Below are 25,817 nucleotides of genomic sequence, written 5' to 3' on the forward strand. Positions count from 1 at the left end.
TATTCACAACCTCCCCTCATATCACTTCATGGTATCCCTTGTTTTTATCATTAGTTGCTTCATTCATTTGCATCAAGGATGAGAAAAATTGAACTCAGGGCCCACTGCCAGCAGTTAGTTCACCTGTCATCCCTTGAACTTGCTTGACGTCATTGACTTACTAAGTTTCTGGTGACAACAGAAACTTCCTGTATGAACGCCCTGAACTGAGCTGCTCCTTTGTAGAACCATGGTGCTGATGTTACAGAGCACAGAAAAAGCATTGTAGAGCTTGGCCTTCTAAGAGCAGTCTGAGTGTCTGATTTTTTGGGAAAGAACAAAAATGCCATGGAAACTAAGGAAAAAAAGCTGTGAAAACAATGTTCAGAGAAACAGCAGCAATGTTGTAGTTGGAGAAGAATGACAGAACACAAACTGAGTACAAGTAGCGAGCATAACATGACTTGAACTTTTAGATTCTTGACTCACAACAAGGGACAACTCTGGGGTAGTTGTAGGATTTTAGTTACGAGAGTGAAAAAAAGGAGCAAGGACACAGAAGTAAACTCGTTCTTTGCTGACATAAGGCTGATGACATCCACACACACATACACACTCTGTGACACACACAGACTCAACTGTGCAACCCAGCCAGTGCACTGCATCTCATTCAGACTTCACTAATTTCATTTTCCCAACTTTATCAAATTCCCAAGTTTATTTGCAGCAAAGAATGAACAGACCATGGTGGTGGAGGCTACAGGTTAACAAGCTGGGCACAGCAGTGCTCTGCTTCCTGTCATTCTGAGGATTAGTCAGAGCTAGCAAGGCTCCCTGAAGACCAAATCCAGCTGCAGCAGCAACAGGAGCGGTTGATGGGAGAAAGATGCAGTACACTGAAAGCAACAGTGCATTACAAAATAGTAACAGTTCATGCACACACACTGGGTTAAAAAACACATCCAACAGCAGAACAAGACAACACGAAAATGTTGTTTGTTTTATACCCAGCCAGAACGCATCAGAAATAATCAAGCATAACATTCAAACACTAAAACATTTTCTTTTCTGCTGAGGAATGGAAGTAAATAACTACATTTTTCATCCTAACCCAAAACAATGTCAACAATAATATGTTCTTTTTTTTTTTAATTATTGTAAAATTATTATAAAACAATAAATCCTGGATATCAACATTTTGATGATTACCAGTACTATGGCAGCTGTGGCATAAACCTTACACTGAGTGGTCGTCTGCCACATCTAGTGGGATATTTTTGTGAATGAATGTATCATATTAAACTTTGTATTTCAAATATATATTGTGCCAATCATGGATGCTCATGTTAACCATGGCAAATTTCAAACAGGTTTATATTCATGAAGGGCAATCAATCTGAAAATACTTGGTTAAAAGGAGCAAGAAGAGAGTTCAAATGGATGACCAAGAGCTGCATTCACATTATCTCATACAATCATCTTTAGATTTTTATACATAATTACTTAAACATTGTAAGTAAAGAGCATGGTTTTAAAGTTCAAAAGTGCTTGCTGTGTAAGGCCCATTGAAACTGCATAACATGCCCCAAACCTAAGTATTCATGCATTTGAAGATTGTGCCTTCAACACCATATCTTACAAATAACACACAGTCCACTGGGATTACAGCATAAGAAAACAACATCTGACCTCCTCAGAATCAGAATCTTTATTGTCATTGTCATGAGAACAACGAAATTAAGAATGGTCCCCGATCATTGCATCCTGAACTTGTATGTGTTGCTCTAACCAGCACTTCCCTACAAATTGCTGTCTTGTCCCATGCCTCCTGCTCCTTCTCTCATTCCCTTGGGGCCTATACAGAAAGAGGCTGTGTAGTATTGCAGTCACACAAAGCTGCCTGCTCTTTCTCCTGCTACAGATTACACACATACACACTTACACTGGTGTATAAAAGCTAGTCCCCACATTCTCTGGGGAGGAGTGTGTGAGAGATACCACAGAAAAACGTGTAAGCATGAAAAAGGTTGTGAGAAAAAAAAATGAACATCAAAATATGCATGCATGCATGCATATTTTGAGCACTCCTCCAGATTCAAACAAAGGAAATCAACAGGGAGCAAACTGACTAAACACCAATCCTGATGCATCATCTGGGTGGCTGTAGCTCAGGTGGCAGAGCAGGTCAGCCACTAATCAGAAGGTTGGTGGTTCGATCCCAGGCTGCATCCTGGCTGCATGCCAAATATCCTTGGGCAAGATACTAACCCCGTGTTTGCCTACTGGTGGTGGTCAGAGGGCCCGGTGGCGCCTGTGTCCGGCAGCCTCGCCTCTGTCAGTGCGCCCCAGGCTACAATGTAGCTTGCTATCGCCAGTGTGTGAATGTGTGTGTGAATGGGTGGATGACTGAATGTAGTGTAAAGCGCTTTGGGGTCCTATGGACTAGAAAAGCGCTATACAAATGCAGGCCATCTGCATGTAGTTTACACAGTAACAATCAGCATCCCAAGAAACACAGCGTTCGGTTTCTCAGCAGCTCACACAATCGCCATTCTCAGCTTAAGCTATTAGACAGACCAGAACTACAGTAGCTTTGTTTGTACAGGCTGATGGGAGGAAGCAGGCAGACGTTATGGATGGTAGGCATATAAAACAAGCACTATTTTCAGTGTAATCCCAAGAAACTAAAATTAAGGATTACAAAAACAAACAAAAGCTCAGATGGAGGAGGAGGGATAGCAAAAGAGAGATGGTGAATAATTAATTAACTGTGGCATGTAAATGCATTTTGGTGCATCAACAGGGAATGGAGAGCACAAAGAGAGGTGCATCCAAACAAACAGACAAAATGGAAAAAGTAAAATGTGGAGCCCTGTGATGATCCAGCGCGGTGGCACACAAAGCAGGCCAGAGAAAGGTGTGTAGTGAGGAGAGGAGGAGAGCTCTTATCCAGGATGAATGTTAGAAATGCCTATCAAAACTGTCAGCACCTAATTTACACTGGTTATCACAAAGGACCGAAACAAGCATGTGTAGTTGGAATCACTGTTCAGTACAAGAATTCTACCAAGAGATGTAAGGGATTAGGAAGCAGCTGACACAAGTGAAACTATGTTATTTCAATGCTAATCTCTTTAATTAAAAGAGGTTAGTTCATACACTGTGGCTGATTCATTGTCTAGTGGAAAATGGGGTCAGAAAGTTGTCAGAGAGGTAAAAGAGTAGAACAGGAAAGACTTTAAAATATGAACTAAGGGCGCAAAAGTAAAACAGTCATGGTAAAAAGAAAGTAGATCCTCTTTCACTTAAGTTTACATAACACAACATAATTTAAAAAAAATCATCTAGTCCCAAGCAGGTCTTAAACTGACGTAAATACGACTTCATATGAACAATGCCACATGACATATTCAACCACAAAAATTAAGACAAAATGCCAAAGAAGGGTGAGTAACTAAGTCCACCCTTACTACTTTTAATTCCTGTGGAAGCAGTAAGTAGCAGCTCTATGCTGCTAATCAAATACACTTCATTAACAGATCATCAGTAAGCGTGAGCATTTCTAAAAAACAAACAAAAAAAAAAAAACAGTCGTTACCACATTGACTAGATTTTCTGTGGTCAAGGTCACTGAGATTCAAAGTTTTCAAAGTATTTTAGTAGATGCGCTAATGGTATCAATTTGAAACACCTATGTGACTTCATTCTCTAGTTATCGCATTCACAAACTTGGGTGTCCATGTTGTCTGCCCACCTGCCCGGCAGGGGGACAACAATAGCTCATCAGCCTTTTACGACTGAAGTAAAAAACAAGCAGTTTTGACAGTCTGCAAGTTTGGAGCATTCAGGTGTGTGCTAACACAATGGCAACTAGGAAAGATATCAGCAATGACCTTCGAGAAGCACATGCTCATCAATCTGAGATGGGTTCTATTCAATTCAATTTTTTTATACAGCGCCAAATCACAACAACAGTCTCCTCAAGGAGCTTTATATTGTAAGGTGGACCCTACAATAATACGGCCGTTTGTCTATCATTCTACTATTTGCAAGCATGAAACATTCAATCTTTCCAAGAATAAACATCCCAGCAAAGCAAAAACTGCACAACCCCGAGAGCTACATCTCTGACTCTACAGGCCTCAGTTAGCATGTTAAAAGAGAAATGTTATTAATCTATATAAGTGTGCAAGTGCCCAGTAAAAAGTAACCACTTTTTTTATTACATCAGTATGGCCAAAAAGCCAGTCTCGAAAGCAAATACTGGTTGAGCCGTCAAAAAAACAACTTCCCTGTGTTCCTTTATTTGACAGTAGTCCTCGCTTACGTCAGAAACTGTTGGAAAGAGAAGTCATATATTCACCCAAGAGACTAAACTTCATTCTTTTAATTCCAGCACAAAGGAACAGATAAATGTTTTCTTAATGTGTTGCCTGACAAGCTGTTAAGAAAGCTAACAGCTTGAGTAGCTTTCCACACCTTTTCTACTCTTAAAATCGACAATCCCATGTGAAAACACTGAAGTTGAGCTTAACTCTGTTTTACAAAATGATATTACAGAGTAAGTTAAAGGGTTTGGAGTGGCTCTAAAGATGACGTACACATGATCTGATACTGTCTTTGTTATCATGGTCTTAATAATGTGATTAAAATACAGCTGCAGACTTATTTTACAGCACTAGGTTGCTTAGTTTGTGTACAACTTCTTTAAACTAGAACAGAACTATGGTGAATTGTCAAATATTAATGAACTCAAAACAATCCAAACGAAACTTTGAAGATTCATTGAAGGTGAAATAAAGCAGCAACTTCAGCTTTTTATCAGGTTTGCAACAATGTGTATGTGATTCTTCCTTTTTTCCCCTTTTACTTCTCATTTTCTTATACCAATAATCAACCACACTAGTTGTTTACAACTATATTCACGAGTAACAGCTGCTTCCATAGCAGCATGACTACTATCCTCACTGGCAATTTTGACAGAATTGTTTGTAGAAACAAAATATATAATATGTAAGGAAGAAGCATTTAGAAATGCTAAACTGTGACACGGGCAGATAATTCACCAGTTTGACACTGTAAAAATATAACCCTTAGACTCTGTGTGTGGCAACCAGCTCTTCTCCTCTAAATCAAAGCCCATCAGATTGTGCACAGCTGCTTCAGCTTAGCATTTCAATCTAGTCACATCTCCCCTTCGACTCTGAAGAGATAAGCATTTATTTCCTGGGTCTAAAAATAATCATTTGTGCAGTTTGTTTGCGAAAATGTTTTCAGCACAATGCCATCTCTTGTGTTCTTGGAAGCCACCCATTTCTCCTTGTGTCACCTCAGATGTACATGACTGCCCATCTGGTGTTATAACGGCCATCTAAGTTTTCGGAACATCATAGTTTTCACCTCCTACACATGTGGTGACTATGTTTGCAGCCAGTGCAGAAACAATTCTTTCTAGGCTATGATGCACAACAATGGATAAAACAAGAGCGCATATGAGAGGTTTTTGGACAAAGTTTGTGTTCTCCATTCTTTAAGCACCGACACTGTTTCAAAAGTACCGGTTTGGCACCGGTATCGGATAAAACCTAAACGATACCCATCCCTACCCCCAGATGATCAAGTCTGCTGATCAGCTTTGCTGATACTCGATATTAATCAGTGTTAATGTTAAAGTAATAACGTGTTGTAAGACAACATCAAACTGCACTTAAACCTTTGTATTATCTTTTACAGAGGCAGCATGGTAGTGCGGTGATTAGCACCATTGTTCTGGAGATTCTGCCAAAATATAGAACTATGTTATCACAGCATGCATTTTTTTCTTCTCCTGTTCCAGTTTAGCTCGACATGCTGTATTTTTACTGGCGGTACTGTGGGTGAACTCATTCATGTATTTCAATTGTTTTTTGTGACGATGAAGCTGCAAAATGCTCAAATGAGATTTTTTTTTTTTTTTATGAATAAACATTTTATAAAAGGGACAAGCCGGCTGCTAGTCTGTCAGTCTGGATTAGTGACTGCTACATAATTAGTCACAGTTTCCAAAGTCACAGTCAAAGACCATAAGGTGTATTTATAAGTTTTTGGTGACTAATTGCTGCTCCATTTCCTGATGAGAATAATTAGGTGTGACTCATACTGTGCATAGAGATCAACTTTGAGTCGATGAAATACTATGTGAACTTTGCTTTCGCTTTGCAGGTGAAATAACTGGATTGTTTTATGACATACCACTGACATAACAGGTTTTTAGAGATTAGGGGTGGCCCTACATTCCACACTGACAACATGGCCTATTTATAATGTTATCGGCTTACTGGTTCACATTAACAGAACTTTTTGTACAAGCTGATGTATCCAACAGTAGACTTTTACAAGGCTTTTACAAAGCAGAGATGCAACATGTTGACTACACACAGACACAGACAGAGGGGGAAACTGGCATACACACATTGTTACATGGTCAGATATGTAAGGTAACTGGGACAGAAGAGGAAGAAGCAAGTTTCAGTCCATCCGGTCTGTAACATTTTCAGGTGTGAGGCTGGTATTTCAAACTGGATGACATCCTAAACTATCAACACACACAGCTTGGATTGCACAGTGATAAGATGTATAGAAGACTGTTGTGCACGATTATGATGTACTGTGTGAAATGATTTGGACAAATGGGTAGAGCAGCATAGATACTATACAGCTGAATATCAGTATAATGGAAAAAGTGACAGACATAATAAAGCAAAGACATATATGCTACATATTCATGATGCGTTTACTACTGTAGAACATAATGTTAGTCATACATTTTTACCTTCTGCCATAACATGATTTACTGATTCCTACAATCAGTTCTGTTAGCCCAGGGGTCGGCAACCTGCGGCTCTTTAGTCCTTATCCGGTTGTTCAGTGATGACGCGACGAATCCTACTTCCGGGTCTAAAGTAGTCTGCGTTTAATATGGCTTTTGTGTTGTTAACATGTTTAATGTTATGTATTTTCTTCTATTTGATCTCAAAAAGCTCCTAAAACAGTCAGTGATCACTGTTGACCTCCCTCGGCTTTTATTACCGCTAATCATTTATTTAAGCTCAGTTTTTAAAACCTTACGATGTAACTACAGCCCAGCCCATGCAGCAGTATATGAATGACTAACCTCGTATTGTGGATGGATTATCTCAGTTGTTCTCCTGGCTGAAGTTTGGTCCTTTTACAGCATCCTGCCATGCGATTACATTTGTTCCTGACCACCGAGAACACTCACGTTAACTTTTATCGAGTGGAAAAAAAGTTAGCTTGTTTATATTATGCTAACATAGCTGTGTCGCTAGCGGTCACGTAGCACATCATTATATACCAGCTAGCCCAACTTCAGTAACCCTACAAACGTCACTGCTGTTTAGTTTTCTGTCTTCATTTATGCTGGAAGTGATAGCAGAGCTGTACGTTTTAATTTGTTTCCAAAACCCCACAGTCAGGACATGCTATATTGTATTTAGATAGAAGCTAGCGAGCTAACTCCCTGCTAACTTCTAACTCCGTTAAATGTCATAAATTCCGTTTTTATGGATGCCTGGATGTTAAACTCAATTGTTACACCTGGTAGAGCAGAACGCTGATCATTTTATTAAAGATGAAAGACTTTAGACAGTTTTTCAACTCTCAGTAATCCCATAGTGATCGTTTGATATATGGACCTGCAGCGGAGTTTAGACCCAGACACGGCTAGTGACGTCAGACTGAACAACCGGATAGTGCGGCTCCGCATGGTTTGGGAAAATAAATTAGAAGGGCAAATAGAAGTATTTAGCTGAAGTGTATTTTATTTATGTTAGTTCTTTTTTTAACTTGTAGTTCTAAATTGGAAGATTATTGTGATATTGAAATGTAAAAATAAAATTATATTTTATTATTTTTTCATCATTCAAAATAAGCGTCACACTCGCGGAAGCCGGTGTACCCGCCGAAACGCCGTGCATTTATCAAGACTTTCAACCCCTGGGCCCTATTTCAGGAAGCCGGTTTAGTGCAAACTCTGAGTAAGTATACCCTGAGTTAACGAAAACTCTGGGTTTTCGGTTTCACAAAGCGAGTTTAGATTAATTCTGAGTGAGTTACTATGACGACACACTCCGTGAAGCTAACCTGCCCCCTAGCAGGTTTACTTCAACTAACCCTGATGTTCTCCGCATCTTTGTCAGAAACCTGACTGTAGGAAGTGTCAGACATGGCGTGTCCCTTCCTTGAAGAGCCAGTAGATGTTGAAGCCCAAATTCTCCGCAGAGCTCTCCGCCGGGAGAGAGTGATTAGAGCGCGTTTGGACATTTTATCATTTCCTGATGATCTCCTGTGTGAACGTTACCGTTTTTCAGCACAATCTACAATTTATTTGAATAACATCCTCAGGCCTAATATTGCTCATGTGACACATCGTGGACATCCTCTCAGTTCTGTACATATTATTTGTATTGCACTTCGTTTTTTTGCAAACGGGAGCTTTCTGTATAATATTGGTGACGCTGAGCACGTTTCCAAGGCTACTGTCTGTCGGGCAGTCAGGAATGTTACAGTTGCACTGAAACGTCTCCTGTACTCGTTTGTGGTGTTCCCCGGTCATAGACCCACAAGATTTATCAAAGAGGGATTCCACAAAACTGCAGGTATCAGGATGAACGAAACTTAATTCATGATGTGGTGATACTTGAACTACTACTTAAATTTTACATTTATTCTCACGGTTCCCAGGCGTGATTGGCTGTATAGATGGCACTCACATTCCAATCATTGCTCCTTCAGTAAATGAAGGAGACTATGTGAACAGGAAGTCTTTCCACAGCATTAATGTACAGTACATAGTTTGAAATGCTACAGGGAACTAACAAATTATTTCATTATTAGTAATGGATGCTAATTTGTGTTCTTTGCACTGTGAAGATCATATGTGATGCTGCCAACATTATCACAAATGTGGAAGCCAAGTGGCCAGGCTTTGTGAGTGGTGGTGGTGGAGGACCCCCACCTGTTTTTCGGGCCTCTGCTTTTTTTCTAGTGGCCATAACGGGTCACATTTGAGCATACAGAGTAAGCAAATATGTACTTGTAATGCTCAGATAATTTCAATAAGTGCTTACAGAGGGGAAATTAATGTAGCCTCTAACTGCAATTGATTTACATCGGACAAACAGACCAAGCACTATGGCTCATAATACAATTACACCATACCTGTTTGGACTATATTTTTATATTTCATTTTTACTTGCTGCCAGGAACGTTTGGGGCCTGTTGGGTTGCACCTGCGCTCACATCACATCACAAAATAAAATGTATGAAATAAAAAATAAAATAAAATATAATAAAATAAAATAACGTGTTAAATGGGTGGAAATCCCTAGATCAATGTTTAAATTAACACTCACGCATTGACTCTGTCGGCTATGTTTTGCCATGCATGCTCCCTTTCTTTTGCAGCTGAGGCTGTGTTACTTTTTTTCTGCAAAATTTGCATGTTATCGGCATATGCTGCCATCAGAATTTCGGCCTCAAGCGCTGTAAAATACATTGACCGCGCCTTCTTTCCCTCCCGTCTCCATGGTGACTCGCTTAATCTGTGCTCCACTAATCAGGGCTTTATGTATCCTCCTGCGCGCGCTTAATTTGGGGTTAAAGCAACTCCGCGCTGATTGAACTAATTGTTATCAGTCTTTCTGAAACCGAATATTCCGAGTTGGACAGTTCGGGGTTACTCAACCCTGAGTATCGTTTTTCACTCTGAGTTTTCTAAACCGGCTTCCTGAAATAGGGCCCAGGTAGGCCAATTATGGATCTTCGGATCCACATTATGTCAGCAGGTGTTCTCCATCGTGAACTATGTTAAAAACAAACGCCGCTCACGCCTCACAGATGACAGCTTACAGTCCTGCGTAAAGATGAAAGTGACTTCGTACAGCCCCGATTTGCAGACGCTGTGCGCAGAGGTTCAGGAGCAGAAGTCCCATTGTAAACATATCACGGCAGACCCGATGATGTTTCCATGAACACGCTTTTCAGCATCTCTTTATTGACCACTTTTCACACACGGTTGCTGTACGCATACGCTGTAGCTTTTCAGCTCACAGCCCGACACACACCAACACAACAGCATAGATAGCACAGACGTTAAGGCGGTGAGGCGTGATTGTGGGTGCCGCTCAGGTGCGTCCGCCTCCCCTGCAGTGGCGCTGCAGACCACGCCCCGCCACACACATTAACCAGGTAAAATACATATTTAGGCTGAATTTTAGTGTTCTTTTCTTCAATAATTTTTTAAAAGCCAGGTCAAGGCTCCAAAAGCCCAAAGGTGATATGAGGGTGGCAGCTCACAGCAGTTTTTGTTCACTACTTGGATCATTTTCGTTCAGCTGGGTGTCTTTCCTTTTGTTATATTTCTTTAAGAGTTCAAAATGTGTTAATTACATAAATAAAATGTAATTTTCTCTGTAGCACTTCATGGATTTCATAAGCAGCACACCTTAGTTGTTCACACAAAGCATAAAGGTAAAAAACAATATATACAGTGTTATCTTCATTTTAGATGTCAAAAAGTATTTGCGGCTCCCAGTGTTTTCTTTTGCGTGGAAACCGGGTCCAAATGGCTCTTTGGGTGTTAAAGGTTGCTGACCCCTGTGTTAGCCATTATACAGAAGTTAGTATCATGACGCTTTTCTTTCCAAGCTCCTTATACTATCATGAATAAAGTTAACTGGTGAAATGATTTGGCAAACTAGCATTTCTTTTAGACTAAATTTAGTTAAAGGAGGACATAGTCAGCCAGCTGCTGTAACAAATCTGATGATGTTCATAATTTGAGCTGATAAAGTCATTTAAAAAGCACCAAACAAGTTATCAATCAATCAATCAATTAACTGACCTCTACTCAGCAAACTATATAGAAGATAGCTTATAATTTTGCTGTATTAGCAGGGACACTAATAAGAGCTGGGAGAATAAAAAAAAAAACAACAAAAGTTGTTTTTGTATCTGATACATCAAAATACAATTGACAGTCAAATGTACTGTCTTTTATAGTCTATCCAAGACAAATGTTAATGCAGGGCATGAACAGTTCCTGTGTTCTATATGTGAAAGCACTGCTGATGACTGAAGATCAGATTCTGATTTAAAGTAAAAAACTTTTCAAATGAGGACTAGAATACCCCAAAGAGTTTACCTGGAGCCGAGCTTTGATCCTGTTCTAGTCTGGATGGAGAAACACAGAGTACTATTTTTCTTCCTTTTACATGTGAGCTGTTGACAAATCTGAGAGTGGTTTCAAAAACAAAGCTTTAACTGAGAAGTCTAACACTCTTTCTCAGCACCACGTTGCTTTGTTGCTCCATTTTAGTGATGATTATACAACCTTTTACTTAATGCAGGAAGCATATGACATTTCCACCAACCTGATGTGGTTTGGGTTGCAGTCAAAACCTCACAGCTTTCCTGTTGCAGTGTATATGCACTCACCTTTGTCACTGAAACTTAATCTGATCCCTGAACATGGCCCTAATTTCAGTGGCCAGCTGCAGCAGAGATCCCACAGTTTACTTTCTGACAAAAGATGTGACAGTGGAGCATTATGCAGGATGCACTGTCTCTAATTTTCCATAGCTTTTAACACAACACTGTCAAGCCCGGGCAAGAGAAAACATTTGAGGGGAAAAAAAAGGCACACTGTCTCTGTACACCATCTTATAGCAAACCAGTGACTGACTGCAATTTCCTCTAGTGTAACCAGCAAATACTGAAAATCCACCCATTCGATCCATCTCTGTATGCAAGCAAAAGGACCACACACAAGCTTTCAAATGGCAGAGTGAAAGAAGAAAAATGCTGTGCATTACTTACTCTTTGCAGGTGCTGGAGACATGAGGTGGTACAGTGTATTTACAGTCCATGATCATGGTGAGGGTCTCACTGTCGTTAGCTTCCTGGAAGGGTGGCTGGCCACAAACCAACATGAACAGTATCACACCAAGACTCCAGATATCTGAGGAAGAGAAAGACACGAGGTCAGACTTAGGACTGGGTGACATTTATCATGGTATTAACAGGTGAAATATTACGAGGACATTTATTAACACATCAATTTCTCAGACACAAATATGGCTGTATGATCCACAGCCGTGTGCTACCTACGACAGATGTGTCAAATGTATTGTTAAACTATATCTGTCCTCTCGGACTGAATCCAAGGCTGAATAATCACACAAAACCTAGTTACGACATCATGATATGGATTATATTTAAAAACTAAGTACAGGTGGAAGGTCAGAAAGTGGAGAAGTTGAAGCATGTGAAAGAGGGGGGGAAAAAAACCCCTCTATCTGTACCAAGTCTAAACAGAGACTGTGGCGTGCCAGTGTTTTCATCTAGCACATCTGTAGTGTATTTGTTGAAAAATGCTACAGAGACATTAAAAACCAATGACATGCTGATCCTGTTGTTCAGCCATCGTCCCTAATTAACATTGCTTCAAATAATTCTCCAGTGTGGAAGACATCTCATTTTACAAGCGTATTTTCCCCTTGATCTCTCCACCCTCTTACGTCATGAGAAAAGATGACTGCAATGGAAACGATGCCACTGATCGGAAACAAGCAGACAATTAAAGGAACTAAGATGTTCTCAGCCAGTGTGGTAAACAACAGTGATGGATAGAAGTGTGAGAAGTACAGTAAAGTCTTCCTCCAAGGCCTTTTGACCTGTCGTCTCCACACGTTATACAACTTATACTTCTGTATAACTTTGTACAAAGATAGCAGACAGTTTTTTTTGAGTGTAATTCCACCATTTAAGAACAACAAATGCTTTATAAGACCTCAGTAAATTTAAATCAAAACCAAGCAATGTCCAAATGATGCAAACAAACCATAAAACCATAAAGAAACCAACTATCTGCTTACCCATATCTATATCGCCATCAATCCATCTATCCATTCTTATATCTCTAATATAAATAAATATTTTCCCTTTGCTGCTGATTGGCACTATGGAGGCAGAAGCAGGATAACAGCCATCTCTCGCTTTCACCTCTCTCCTAGACATTTCTAATCAGCATGTTTGAGTGCCTTATTTCCTCTTACTGTATGCTATTAGGTATTAATAGAACATAACCACATTATTTTATTAACACCCCCTAGTGTCCCGGCCCATGTAACTACACCCTGTACTGGATAATGCAAGACAATTTAAAACTGCATTTTCTCAATTGCAATTTAACTCCTAATTTTCTCTGGTTTGCTTGCATAAAACAAATGTCACTGAAACCCAAAACAAGCTCATGTTCAATGTTCTCAAGCAACAGTGCACGTGTGCTAACAGCATAATCAAAGTCATGTTAATTCATCTATGCATATGCTTATTCAAGTGTACAAATTTGCACTTGCTAGTTGCACCGAGTGAAAGCAAACTGTCAGCATGCAGAAGCACCGGTCCATACACACTTTATGCAACTAAAGACACATTCATGCACACATACACACAGCCTTTGGTTCACTAGTCAAGGACGAGAAACAGCCTCGAATAGAGAGCTAGGACAATAAACCTTGTCCTGTCGCTCCGTATAGTACGGTATGTTCTCAACTTTGTTTGGCACACATAGAGGCAGATGTTTGAGCCAAGTTCATTACACACATACAGTATTTATACTGCATGTCCTGCCATGCCCGTATAAACACATGCAAAGCTTTGGGCATTAATAACATTTTCATCACTTAGCAGAGAAACAGGGCCAACTTACTTAGGCTGAAGAGCGAGGGAGACATCACAGAATCTCTAATCAAATATTGGCAGCCCTAAAGTAATTACCATGATGAGGATTTTTAAGTAAGTTTCTAATTAAGCTCAAACACATAGTTGCCCTCAATACCAAATGGTTTGGCAGAGTGGAGCCTTGAGGATGTGCTAGAGAAAATGCCAGATAGTAAAATTTAAAAAAAAATCCCCAACAAAAACTATTTTTGGAGGAAAAAAAGATGACAACTCAAACTGATTCTAAAATGTTTTTAACTCAAACGGACAGCCGTGAGTTGTTGCATCTTGAGACTCAGCTTTGCTGGGCTACTATCAGCACTCCAGATTTGGCCTTAGGCTAGGGAGTGCTGTGTATAATTAAACTAACCAAATGGCCGTACAGAGAGGGCCGAGTGCCTTTAAGAGGAACTTTCTGAAGAAACAGCTTGCCTGATTGAATACTGAGTCTAATTATTGTGGTATGCATTTTGATACCATCCATCACATTTGATTTCAGGAGCCATCCATGGCTCTCTCCCAGCTCAGTGTGCGAGCAGCAGACAGCGGTGCAGTTGCAGGTTGTCTTATGAGAGTAGAGTCCCCACTGGGAGGGGCGGGGGCGGGGGCACTTCTGTAGCACTTCAGAGGATAATTCCTGTCTGACTTCCAGATGGCATTTGTTCTGAAAAAGTGATGTTTCACCGAGCCACTGCTAAAGCCCAACAAATGGGGTGTTACAGGAACATTTCTCCTTAAAAAAAGAAAAAAAAAAATGCATCAGTGCAATTATTGTGTGTCTAAAACCATTTACAAAGTACCTGCAGTGGTTTGATTTGAAATGAGTTGTTTAACAGCTACTAGAGAAGCAGATCAAGCATTTTACTGGAGCCGTGTTAATGGACCAAAAAGCTGCCTGAGTATAAAGTGCTAAAACAATATGTACCTCTACATTATAAGCACCAAAGAGGTCTTCATCCCAAACGCTGAGGCTGATGTTGCACTCTGCTATAAAATATATCACAGCCTTAATGTGCCCACATCTGCAGTATGCTAGCGCCATAAAAGAGTTCCCTCTCAGCCTGTAGCAGTGTCTCCTCTTCTGCTGAAATATTAACAGGATATGGATGTGGAGAAAGTTCAGCTTGGTCTAACCTTGGTCGTAGAAGCTCACGTTTCGATGTACCAATTAGATCTCAACGTGCTGGCACACACACAGGATCAGAGGGATCCTTTATATGTTTTCCGTGTCAGTCCCTAAAAACCCCCCACAAAGATGACAGAAAATTCTCAGATTGCATTTCTTGAGGCCTAGTTCGTTTCCTTTGTTCACGATACCCATTTGGATTTTACATGGCAAGGATTATTAAAAAATGTTTTCACAATGAGTTTCCAATAGAGTATTTTATTTACTCTATCATTAATGACTAATGTGTTGGCTTCCTTGACTGACACGCTTGATCTACAGAAAAGCTACACCCCACTGCCATGAACCCCCACAAACACACACATACACACCTACTCGTAAGCCTTACACATGTGATATTTAATTCCCTCCATGTATGACATTACAGTGATGACAGTATACATTATTTTTGTCTTTCCCAAACCGTGTGCCAATGTGTTTCAAGACTGATTAAATAAACAGGTTGGCGTGCTTAGAAATACACTTCAGGTTTATTCAGGTGCTTGATCAGAGTATGTGGATTTGTCTTGTCAAAGTCAAAGCATGTCTAAACACCCAAAATTTGCTTCAGGAACTTGTTTAATTAGGCCCACTCTCTGAAAGATGTGAACTTTGTGAAATGTCAGCTGCTGCTGCTAGGCTGCAAAGCATACATATATTTTTTTCCTACCTATGAATGCTTCTCAAACTTAAGCTTGGATATTTCAGTAAGCATGAAAAGAGATTTCATTAGCCTTAAAATGAAGTTCTTACAAAGTAGTATTTTGTTCCTTCTCTCTCAGGAGTGCAGCATCTTTCTTGTAGTTACAGAGCATGAGAAGCCTTTAACACTGGTCACAATGAGCTTCAATAAATACTGAAAAACTACCTGAGTCAGAGCAATTTAGTATGCTCCTATTATGCTTTATTACTACCTTATTACAGTCTGACTCTCCAGGTGGTTTCTGTCTCCTGACAGAGGAGAGTTGATCTGTTCAAACAACTGAACCTTGAAATGACAGCTAAATTATACTGAAGAGAGTCACTTTTAGGGCTGCCACGATTTGTCAACTAGTCACGATTACGTCGACTATCAAAATCGTCGACGACTGATTTAATAGTCGACGTGTCGTTTGAAGCTTTGTAAGATCGCAAAAGACGCAGGAATAATAGCAGGATTTAAGAGTGTAATAACGGACTGAAACAGAAGATGGCAGCACAGCATGTACAAGGATGCCAGCTGCCGTTAAACCCCGAAGAAGAAGAAGCAGCTGTGTCCCAGAATTCATAGCGCGGCCCAGCTTAGTTTCCAACAATGGCGGTAGCTAGTTAGTTTTAATATTACTCTTATTATTCTTTCTGGGTCACAAAATAAACGTTTAACATATTTTCAGGCGAGAATGTAGCTGTGTAAACCTCAGGACACCACATATTTTCAAAAGCGCTCCGACGTTTTCGGAGACGTCTGTTACCCACTAGCTCGATAGCTAGCCGGGGGCTAGGTCACTAGCGCCGTGAGAACACCGGACTCCCGGCAAATTGTTTTCAAACCCACCGCCGTCTTTCGCGACTCAGGTTAAATATATATGAGTCACTTAGATAAATTAAAAATGTTATTGTTTGGCTTTTTTTTAGTATTTTATTTGTTCCTGAGTAAATCGGTTTGGCTGAGATTAAAGTTATAGTTTTTACACAGCTGAATAAACGTCAAGCAGACAGCTGATTATCAGAAGTGTGAGATGCTGGAGAATATACTCCGGTGTCCTGTTATATTTTAGATAGCAAGGAGTTTATTAAACTTTACCGAAACAATCTGCAAATTTCATTAAAATTGAATAAACTATCATCTTGTCTTTATTTTTAGTTAGCACCTTAAAAGCTTAAAGCTGTAAGCTAATGATAGTTATATAAGAGCAGATGCTGCTGGTGCAATAAGCTGTAGTTTTACGTCCAGTGGATGATGATCTGATTAGTCGACTAATCGCATAAATAATCGGTGACTAGTCGACTATCAAAATAATCGTTTGTGGCAGCCCTAGTCACTTTGTTGATTTACTGTCAACCAGTGGTAAACAATTCTTTTTCCAGTGACCCACCATAGAAGGACAATTAAATATGTAACCAAGGTTACCATGCTACACAAAATGATGACATCTTTGGCCTCCAAATAGTTAGAAGACAAAAAGGTGACCCAATTAGACCAAAGCCAACTACACTCTTCACACACCACATATTTTACAGTTTAGTTTTAAGAAAACATAGAACATCACAAAAACTCTGCGATCACCTTCACAGACAGGCGGTTTCCAACATGTATAGAGCTGTCAACCTGAAGAGCACACACACCCACTCATCAATCCTTCAGATTCATACACGTGTGCGCTCATCACATCAACATAAATGCTCCTGTCACTTACAGGCAGAGAGAGTAGAAAGAGCACTCCAGATGACTAGAGATCTCATTCTGTCACATACAGACATGCTGCAGCTCCACACTGTAGACCGGTGCATCACCTAAATATGTGGTCTGTATCCTTTTCTTGCTTTTTACCCCTCAGTTCAAGTTCAGTGCTTCCTACATACAGGCCAGCCAAGTAAGTGTGAAGACACATTTTAGAATTTTTATTTAAATAATTTAATGCCTTTTATAAAAATATATATATAAAAAAAACATAGCAACATAGCAAGAGAAAGAGTAGTGCATTTTGAAGGAATGCTGCAATTTCTGGGTCAGTGTGCAAGTCCCCCTCCAAATCCCGACTACCACCATGTTAAAAAGAAGGAATTCACTGACCAATTCAGCAACACCAAAAAACCTGATAAACCACAGAATCCAAACATATGAGAAACACTCAAGTCACTTTTTGCCATTCACCCAACTTCAAACAGGGTCATTATTTCTAGAAAAACGTTACTTTAAATCACTCCTGTAAGTGAACTTACTTGGAGAATGACAATTGTCTTTAATGTTATTTATGTTTTAACAATATTTACGTGACCTAGTGGCCCACAACTCAAAAAACAAAGAACTTCCCACCAATTGAGCATTGCGTGGCACAGCTTCTGTCTTGCTAGCTTGCGCTGTGCTCAGTGGATCTGCACTCAACAGTGCAGCCTAGGCAGAGTAGTCGAATGCAGATCCACTGAGCGCTCAACACAGACAGCATCGTCAGAAGAAAAGTTGAGAAAATAAATAAAAATTTATATTGTTCGATATATATGCGTACCAAACCGAAAGCACTGTATCGAACGGTTCAATATCGATACATGTATTGTTGCACCCCTAACAAATAAATTTTATTTATTTTTATTTCTATATATATATATATATATATATATATATATATATATATATATATATATATATATATATATATATATATATATATATACACACACGCCTTTGGAACAGAGGATCGCAAGTTCGATTCCTGCCTGGGGCGTCTGTATCCAGTAAGGGTCCTAAGGCTAGACCCCCTATGCTAAGCAAGCCTACCGCAGACATGGGCGAGACAGATAAACATGAAGGCATGCCGGCTCGGACGTCGCCCGGATCAACAAGGTCCGCGTCAGGTGTTGAGGAACCAGGGCACCCTGACGAAAAGTGGGCTACTGGAACAAGAAGGCATCGGTGGGCAAGAGACGAAAACAGGGCGTTGTTGGAATGCTACTACGCAAGTAACCCCGGCGGAAGGGGCTACATGAATAGGATGAGGGACCTATGGATTCTTCGATACCCAACATCCACAATGACGGCGAAACAACTAGTAGCTCAGTGTTCCAACATTCGAAAGAAGGGACTGCTCTCACAGCTAGAGATTGACGAGGTATACCAAGGGCTCAGAGAAGAGCTCGAGAGGATGTGGAGGTTGAAGGTAACGGTGGTCCCCGTGGTAATCGGAGCACTAGGTGCGGTGACTCCCAAGCTAGGCGAGTGGCTCCAGCAGGTCCCGGGAACAACATCGGAGATCTCTGTCCAGAAGAGCGCAGTCCTAGGAACAGCTAAGATACTGCGCAGGACCCTAAAGCTCCCAGGCCTCTGGTAGAGGACCCGAGCTTGAAGGATAAACCGCCCGCAGGGGCGTGCTGGGTGTTTTTTATATATAATTTTTTTTTCTTTTTTTTTTATTATTAGGGGATCCGGGCTATCAACACCTACGCCCTGCCCGTGATCAGGTACCCAGCTGGTATAATAAGTTGGCCAAAGGAGGAGATAGAAGCCACTGACATAAAGACAAGAAAGCTCCTTACCATGCATGGAGGGTTTCACCCCAAGTCCAGCATCCTGAGGCTGTACGCTAAGCGGAAGGAAGGGGGCCGGGGACTGGTGAGTGTCAGCACCACAGTCCAGGATGAGACAACAAACATCCAAGAATACATTGGGAAGATGGCCCCAACTGACCGAGTGCTCAGTGAATACCTCAGGCAGCAGAAACCCAAGAAAGGGGAGGGAGACGAGGAACCATCATGGAAGGACAGGGCCCTGCACGGTATGTACCACCGGCAGATAGAGGAGGTGGCTGATATCCAGAAATCCTACCAGTGGCTGGACAAAGCTGGACTGAAAGAGGCACTAATCATGGCAGCACAAGAACAATCTCTGAGTACAAGATCCATAGAGGCTGGGGTCTATCACACCAGGAAAGACCCCAGATGCCCCTGAGACAATCCAGCACATAACAGCAGGGTGCAAGATGCTAGCAGGCAGGGCATACATGGAACGCCATAACCAAGTGGCCGGCATAGTATACAGAAACATCTGTGCCGAATATGGCCTGGAAGTTCCGAGGTCAAAATGGGAGATGCCCCAAGGGTGGTGGAGAATGACCGAGCTAAGATCCTGTGGGACTTCCAGATACAGACGGACAAAATGGTGGTGGCTAACCAACCGGACATAGTGGTGGTAGACAAACAGAAGAAGACGGCCGTAGTGATCGATGTAGCGGTTCCGAATGACAGCAATATCAGGAAGAAGGAACACGAGAAGCTGGAGAAATACCAAGGGCTCAGAGAAGAGCTCGAGAGGATGTGGAGGGTGAAGGTAACGGTGGTTCCCGTGGTAATCGGAGCACTAGGTGCGGTGACTCCCAAGCTAGGCGAGTGGCTCCAGCAGATCCCGGGAACAACATCAGAGAGGCTCTGTCCAGAAGAGCGCAGTCCTGGGAACAGCTAAGATACTGCGCAGGACCCTCAAGCTCCCAGGCCTCTGGTAGAGGACCCGAGCTTGAAGGATAAACCGCCCACAGGTTTTTTTTGTTTTTTTTTATTTTAATACACACACACACACACACACACACACACACACACACACACACACACACACACACAGATGTTTTTTTTTCCTTTTGCACTAATAAAGTTGTGGAGTCGCAAAGTATTTTGTCTAGTCTCAATTATATTGTCAGTTATATTGTTATCGCAAATTTTTAAATGTATATCGTGATAAATATTTTTGGTCATATCGCCCTGCTCTAGTCTCTACGCAAATGTTACTCTGCCTCCCAACTCCCCCTCCCCCATCGCTTCACCTGCAGGCAACGACAAGATGGACACGGCCACATGTTTATGTGCAAGTGAATAAAGGCCATTTTCCATCACTCCTTTCCAATAAGCTACTGTCATTGATGACAAACTTCCTAATTTGAAGTGTAAATCTATTGAAACAAGCTGCCAGCTAGTGCTGGGTGATATGACGAAATATATATCGTGTGAATGATAGAAAAATGTGCCATTTGTCTTCTATTGTTTCTAACATAATTTTATAAATTATTACATAAAATATATCATTAACCCTTTAAAACACTCCGTTTTGCCTAACTATTTTTAAATCCCTGTACAACTGGAACCATGTAAGCTAGCGCAATAATTTTCTTTTGCATATGAAACCGGTGGAGGTGTACTTACATCTTATGCCATCAGCTTGTCCTAGGTCACGGTTTCCTTCCACACATAGCTTTGCAAAAATTGCATAAAAAGCACTTGCAACAACAATGCATGCATTCGCTTCCGCTTATCCTTTTCAGGGTCGCGTAGGGCGCTGGAGCCTATCCCAGCTGTCATAGGGCGAGAGGCAGGGTACAGAAACATGCTTTGCCGATCCGATCAGCTGTTCATAACACTTCCTACGTTGGAATATAGGTCAGCGCGAACTATCGCATGTCCGCCATTACCTGCCCGAAACTGGATGTGACGTCATTTTCAAGGAAAATGTAATTTTTTACCTTCAGGGCCTTATAAGCCTATGCTGGTGTTTTTAAAACTTATGTTTGACTTTATGCTTTTCTGTACCGTTTCTGGGATGCTTAGAACTCAAATTACACTGTTGGAAATAGTTTATTTTGATGCACATGCTGTTTCTTTGCAGCAAGTTGGGAAAAGAAAAACTATAGCCAGCCAAAGATATACCAGTCTTTCACACAAGGCCCTTAAGAGAAAACGTCCCAGCGCCATAAACAAACCACAGGAGCCATCTCGCGTTACATTTGTAAAGTTGAGAAGGACAGCTTTCATTACCTCGTCAAAGTCCTTGATCCGAGGTACAGAAGCACTTCAGTAAAGTCAAGTTGCCTCGTTTATATGACGCATGCCAGGCCAAAGTATTGAAGGATGTTTGCAGTGTCGTGCATTATGCCTTGACGACTGACCTATGGACGAGCAGAGATACGCACCCCTACATGAGCGTAACCATCCATTTCATTAACAAAGATTGCACCCTCTGCGCTTGCTGTTTACAGACTGTGTACTTTCCAGATGACCACAGGTCAGGTGGTATATCGTTTTTTGTTTTGTTTTTTTAATGTGTGTGTGTGTATATATATATATATATATATATATATATATATATATATATATATATATATATATATATATATATATTCATATATATTCATATATATATATATATTCATATATATTCATATATATATATATATTCATATATATATATATATATATATATATATATATATATATGAATATATATATATATATATATGACATCAAGCTGTATGCCAAGAGTGAACGAGACATCGATTCACTGATCCACACTACCAGGCTATACAGCAATGACATTGGAATGTCGTTCGGACTGGAGAAGTGTAGTCGGATGGTAACAAAGAGAGGGAAGGTAGTCAGAACTGAGGGGATTGAACTACCAGAAGGCAACATTGCAGACATAGAGGACAGTTACAAGTACTTGGGGATCCCACAGGCGAATGGGAACCATGAAGAGGCCGCTAGAAAAGCTGCAACCACCAAGTACCTGCAGAGGGTCAGGCAAGTCCTGAGGAGTCAGCTGAATGGTAAGAACAAGATCCGGGCCATCAACACGTACGCCCTGCCCGTGATCAGGTACCCTGCTGGGGTAATAGGCTGGCCAAAGGAGGAGATAGAAGCCACTGACATAAAGACAAGAAAGCTCCTTACCATGCATGGAGGGTTTCACCCCAAATCCAGCACCCTGAGGCTGTACGCTAAGCGGAAGGAAGGGGGCCGGGGACTGGTGAGTGTCAGCACCACAGTCCAGGATGAGACAACGAACATCCAAGAATACATTAGGAAGATGGCCCCAACTGACCGAGTGCTCAGTGAATACCTCAGGCAGCAGAAACCCAAGAAAGAGGAGGGAGACGAGGAACCATCATGGAAGGACAGGCCCCTGCACGGTATGTACCACCGGCAGATAGAGGAGGTGGCTGATATCCAGAAATCCTACCAGTGGCTGGACAAAGCTGGACTGAAAGACAGCACAGAGGCACTAATCATGGCAGCACAAGAACAAGCTCTGAGCACAAGATCCATAGAGGCTGGGGTCTATCACACCAGGCAAGACCCCAGGTGCAGGCTGTGTAAAGATGCCCCAGAGACAATCCAGCACATAACAGCAGGGTGCAAGATGCTAGCAGGCAAGGCATACATGGAACGCCATAACCAAGTGGCCGGCATAGTGTACAGGAACATCTGTGCCGAGTATAACCTGGAAGTCCCGAGGTCAAAATGGGAGATGCCCCCAAGGGTGGTGGAGAATGACCGAGCTAAGATCCTGTGGGACTTCCAGATACAGACGGACAAAATGGTGGTGGCTAACCAACCGGACATAGTGGTGGTAGACAAACAGAAGAAGACGGCCGTAGTGATCGATGTAGCGGTTCCGAATGACAGCAATATCAGGAAGAAGGAACACGAGAAGCTGGAGAAATACCAAGGGCTCAGAGAAGAGCTCGAGAGGATGTGGAGGGTGAAGGTAACGGTGGTCCCCGTGGTAATCGGAGCACTAGGTGCGGTGACTCCCAAGCTAGGCGAGTGGCTCCAGCAGATCCCGGGAACAACATCGGAGATCTCTGTCCAGAAGAGCGCAGTCCTGGGAACAGCTAAGATACTGCGCAGGACCCTCAAGCTCCCAGGCCTCTGGTAGAGGACCCGAGCTTGAAGGATAAACCGCCCGCAGGGGCGTGCTGGGTGTTTATATATATATATATCTATCGCTACCGTGATATAAAATAATTCATATCGTGATAAATATTTTTTCCATATCGCCCAGCACTACTGCCAGCAGCAGCATTATAGTGCAATAACCAAATGTAAGCACAAAACTAGCCCAGATAGTTTTCCCTCTAAATCTTAAGTGAAAGTATAATATAACTGCTTAACATTTTAGTTTAACAATAATTAAAGTAAGAAACCTATAGCTCTTTAGGAGCTGCACAACACTGTTACATAATAAAAATAACAAATGTTTTCTACCTAGGATGGTGTATCTTGGGTGCAAGGTTTTTAAACCAGCTTCTCAACCACCATGTAAATGCATCAATAATTTCCATTAGAGTGCACTGCGCAAGTGCTCCAGCAACACTTGGTGGAGTAATTTGTTTTTTTTCTTGGGTCAAACATCATCAGCTAGTAGCATCTCTTCCTTTGTAGCCGGGGCAGTATGTTTTTACCTCCAGTGGAAAAGCAAATGTGTTGTTTCCTGCTTCACCGGGAACTGGTTCCTTGAATCTTTTCCTAAGTACTTTGTTACTGGTTGTTAAAGTAACTCGCTTTCTAGGCAGTAAATTGTCAAGCTGGGACAGAGCTCTTGCCACTGTCTTAGACATGCCTTGACAGGGCTTGTCTCAATATTGCACACTAGGGAATGTAAACACATACCAGTGCTACAGCAAGGATATAGGAACATGCTTATATATCCCGAAAAAAACCTTACACATACATCCCTAATTGCAGCATCTTCCTTGCCTTTACAACATGTCTTCCATTCCAATCTTCAGCCACTTTAAATCCTTCTAACACATTGACAGTGCCTCTACAGGTACTTAACCTTTAGCAAGAACTTCCAGCTACAACCAGTTTGGTTGTGGAATCCATCACAATCCACTACTCTGTTGGTTACTGGAGAAAGAAGAAAAAAGTCATAGTGCAATCTCCTCCTTCTCTCTGTATTACAGTCATGATGCTTTAATTAATGGTTGTGAGATTGTGTCTCTTGGCATCTCTTCCTCTCATTCAGCCGTTTTACTCTGATGAACCACCAAGCAGCTTGAAATGACAGCAGCCAGAGAACTAGTAGGAGGAACTGAACCACATCAAGGCTGAGATATACTGTAATAACTGGTTTAATAATAATAATAATAATAATAATAATAATAATAATAATGGATACTTTATTGATCCCCATGGGGAAATTACTTGTTTTTTCTCTGCATTTGACCCATTCACTCAGTGAAGCAGTGGGCAGCCCACTAAGCAGGCGCCCGGGGAGCAGTGTGTAGGGACGGTACCTTGCTCAGGGGTACCTCAGGGTAGCCGTTAAGTGGATTCGAACTGCCGACCTTCCGATCATGGGGCGACCACTTTACCTACTGAGCTATCCCTGCCCCTGTTTAAAGGTTTTCTTAATAATAACAGTCAAATGATTAAGTCCTTGACTTCACAATAATGACAATGTTGACAAAACTGTCAAGAACAATAAGCTAAATTACTATGCAGACTTATGCATCATGTGCATATTTTCGGGCTGAAAGTGCAAAGCAGCATCTCAGTGTTACAAGGGTTAAATGTGACTGCGCTGGAAGAGGAAAACAAATAAGTCTTAACTCATGTCCTTGATTCTAGCTAAGTTAAATACAGTGATGTGTCAATTAGTTGCTTTTTTATGCCTTTTGTGATTTTCTCTTAATTTCAGAAATCTGTGGTGTACAAGGTCAAAAGCACTAAACCTGTATGTAAAACCTTCCTTATAACTCACAGCTGGCCCATTACGTTAATTTTAAGCTGACATATTTTTATTCTACCTATTAAGAGTAGTTGGCTTGATTCTGAACCATGATCTGAATTATCATTACATATCATTTATTTAATCTTGGTGTCTTTTATTTATTTAATCTTCATTCTGGCTTCAGCCATTTCAGCCCCTCTCCTCTTAAGGTAACATTTCTCTGATTGGCTGCTCCTTATAAACACAGAGTGTAAAGAGCAGATGGTTACGGCTGCACACAGTGAGGTGTGTGCTTGAGATGGCCATACTTTGGATATCATATAGATCCAAGAGGAGAAAAAAAATGTTTCAAATTGAACCTTTAAGTTGATATCAGATTATCTTTACAGAGTCCACAATGTTACTGAGGTTGTTAAGTGGCTTGGTGCCATTGTACTCTTAGTTAAAAACATGAAAAGGATAAACAACTGAGACTCTGACAACCTGAAACAGCTTAATGCTTTACCAAGTAGTCACACATGTGCGACTAGTAGAGCAGGGCGATATGACCAAAAATATTTATCATGATATACATTTTAAAATTTGCGATAACGATATATCTGACAATATAATTGACACTAGACAAAATACTTTACAACTCCACAACTTTGTTAGTGCAAAAAAAAAAAAAAAAAAAATCAATGTATTTTCACTTAAACA

General features: G+C 41.0%; 1 protein-coding gene across 2 annotated transcripts in view; it reads right to left on the bottom strand.

The window, feature by feature from the left end:
- The window catches only part of snrka (SNF related kinase a), a 59,372-nt gene that overhangs the window by 19,680 nt on the left and 13,875 nt on the right, over positions 1–25,817 (bottom strand). For both annotated transcript variants that reach the window (XM_085422073.1, XM_085422072.1), the window contains exon 3: positions 11,857–11,998. In XM_085422073.1, the coding sequence (XP_085278199.1) occupies positions 11,857–11,998 (142 nt within the window). The remainder of the gene's footprint in view (positions 1–11,856; positions 11,999–25,817) is intronic.

Source organism: Rhamphochromis longiceps, linkage group LG11, assembly GCF_057381845.1.
Source record: "Rhamphochromis longiceps isolate RC_006_pf linkage group LG11, R_longiceps_female_GT1.1, whole genome shotgun sequence".
NCBI classification, from domain to species: Eukaryota; Metazoa; Chordata; class Actinopteri; order Cichliformes; family Cichlidae; genus Rhamphochromis; species Rhamphochromis longiceps.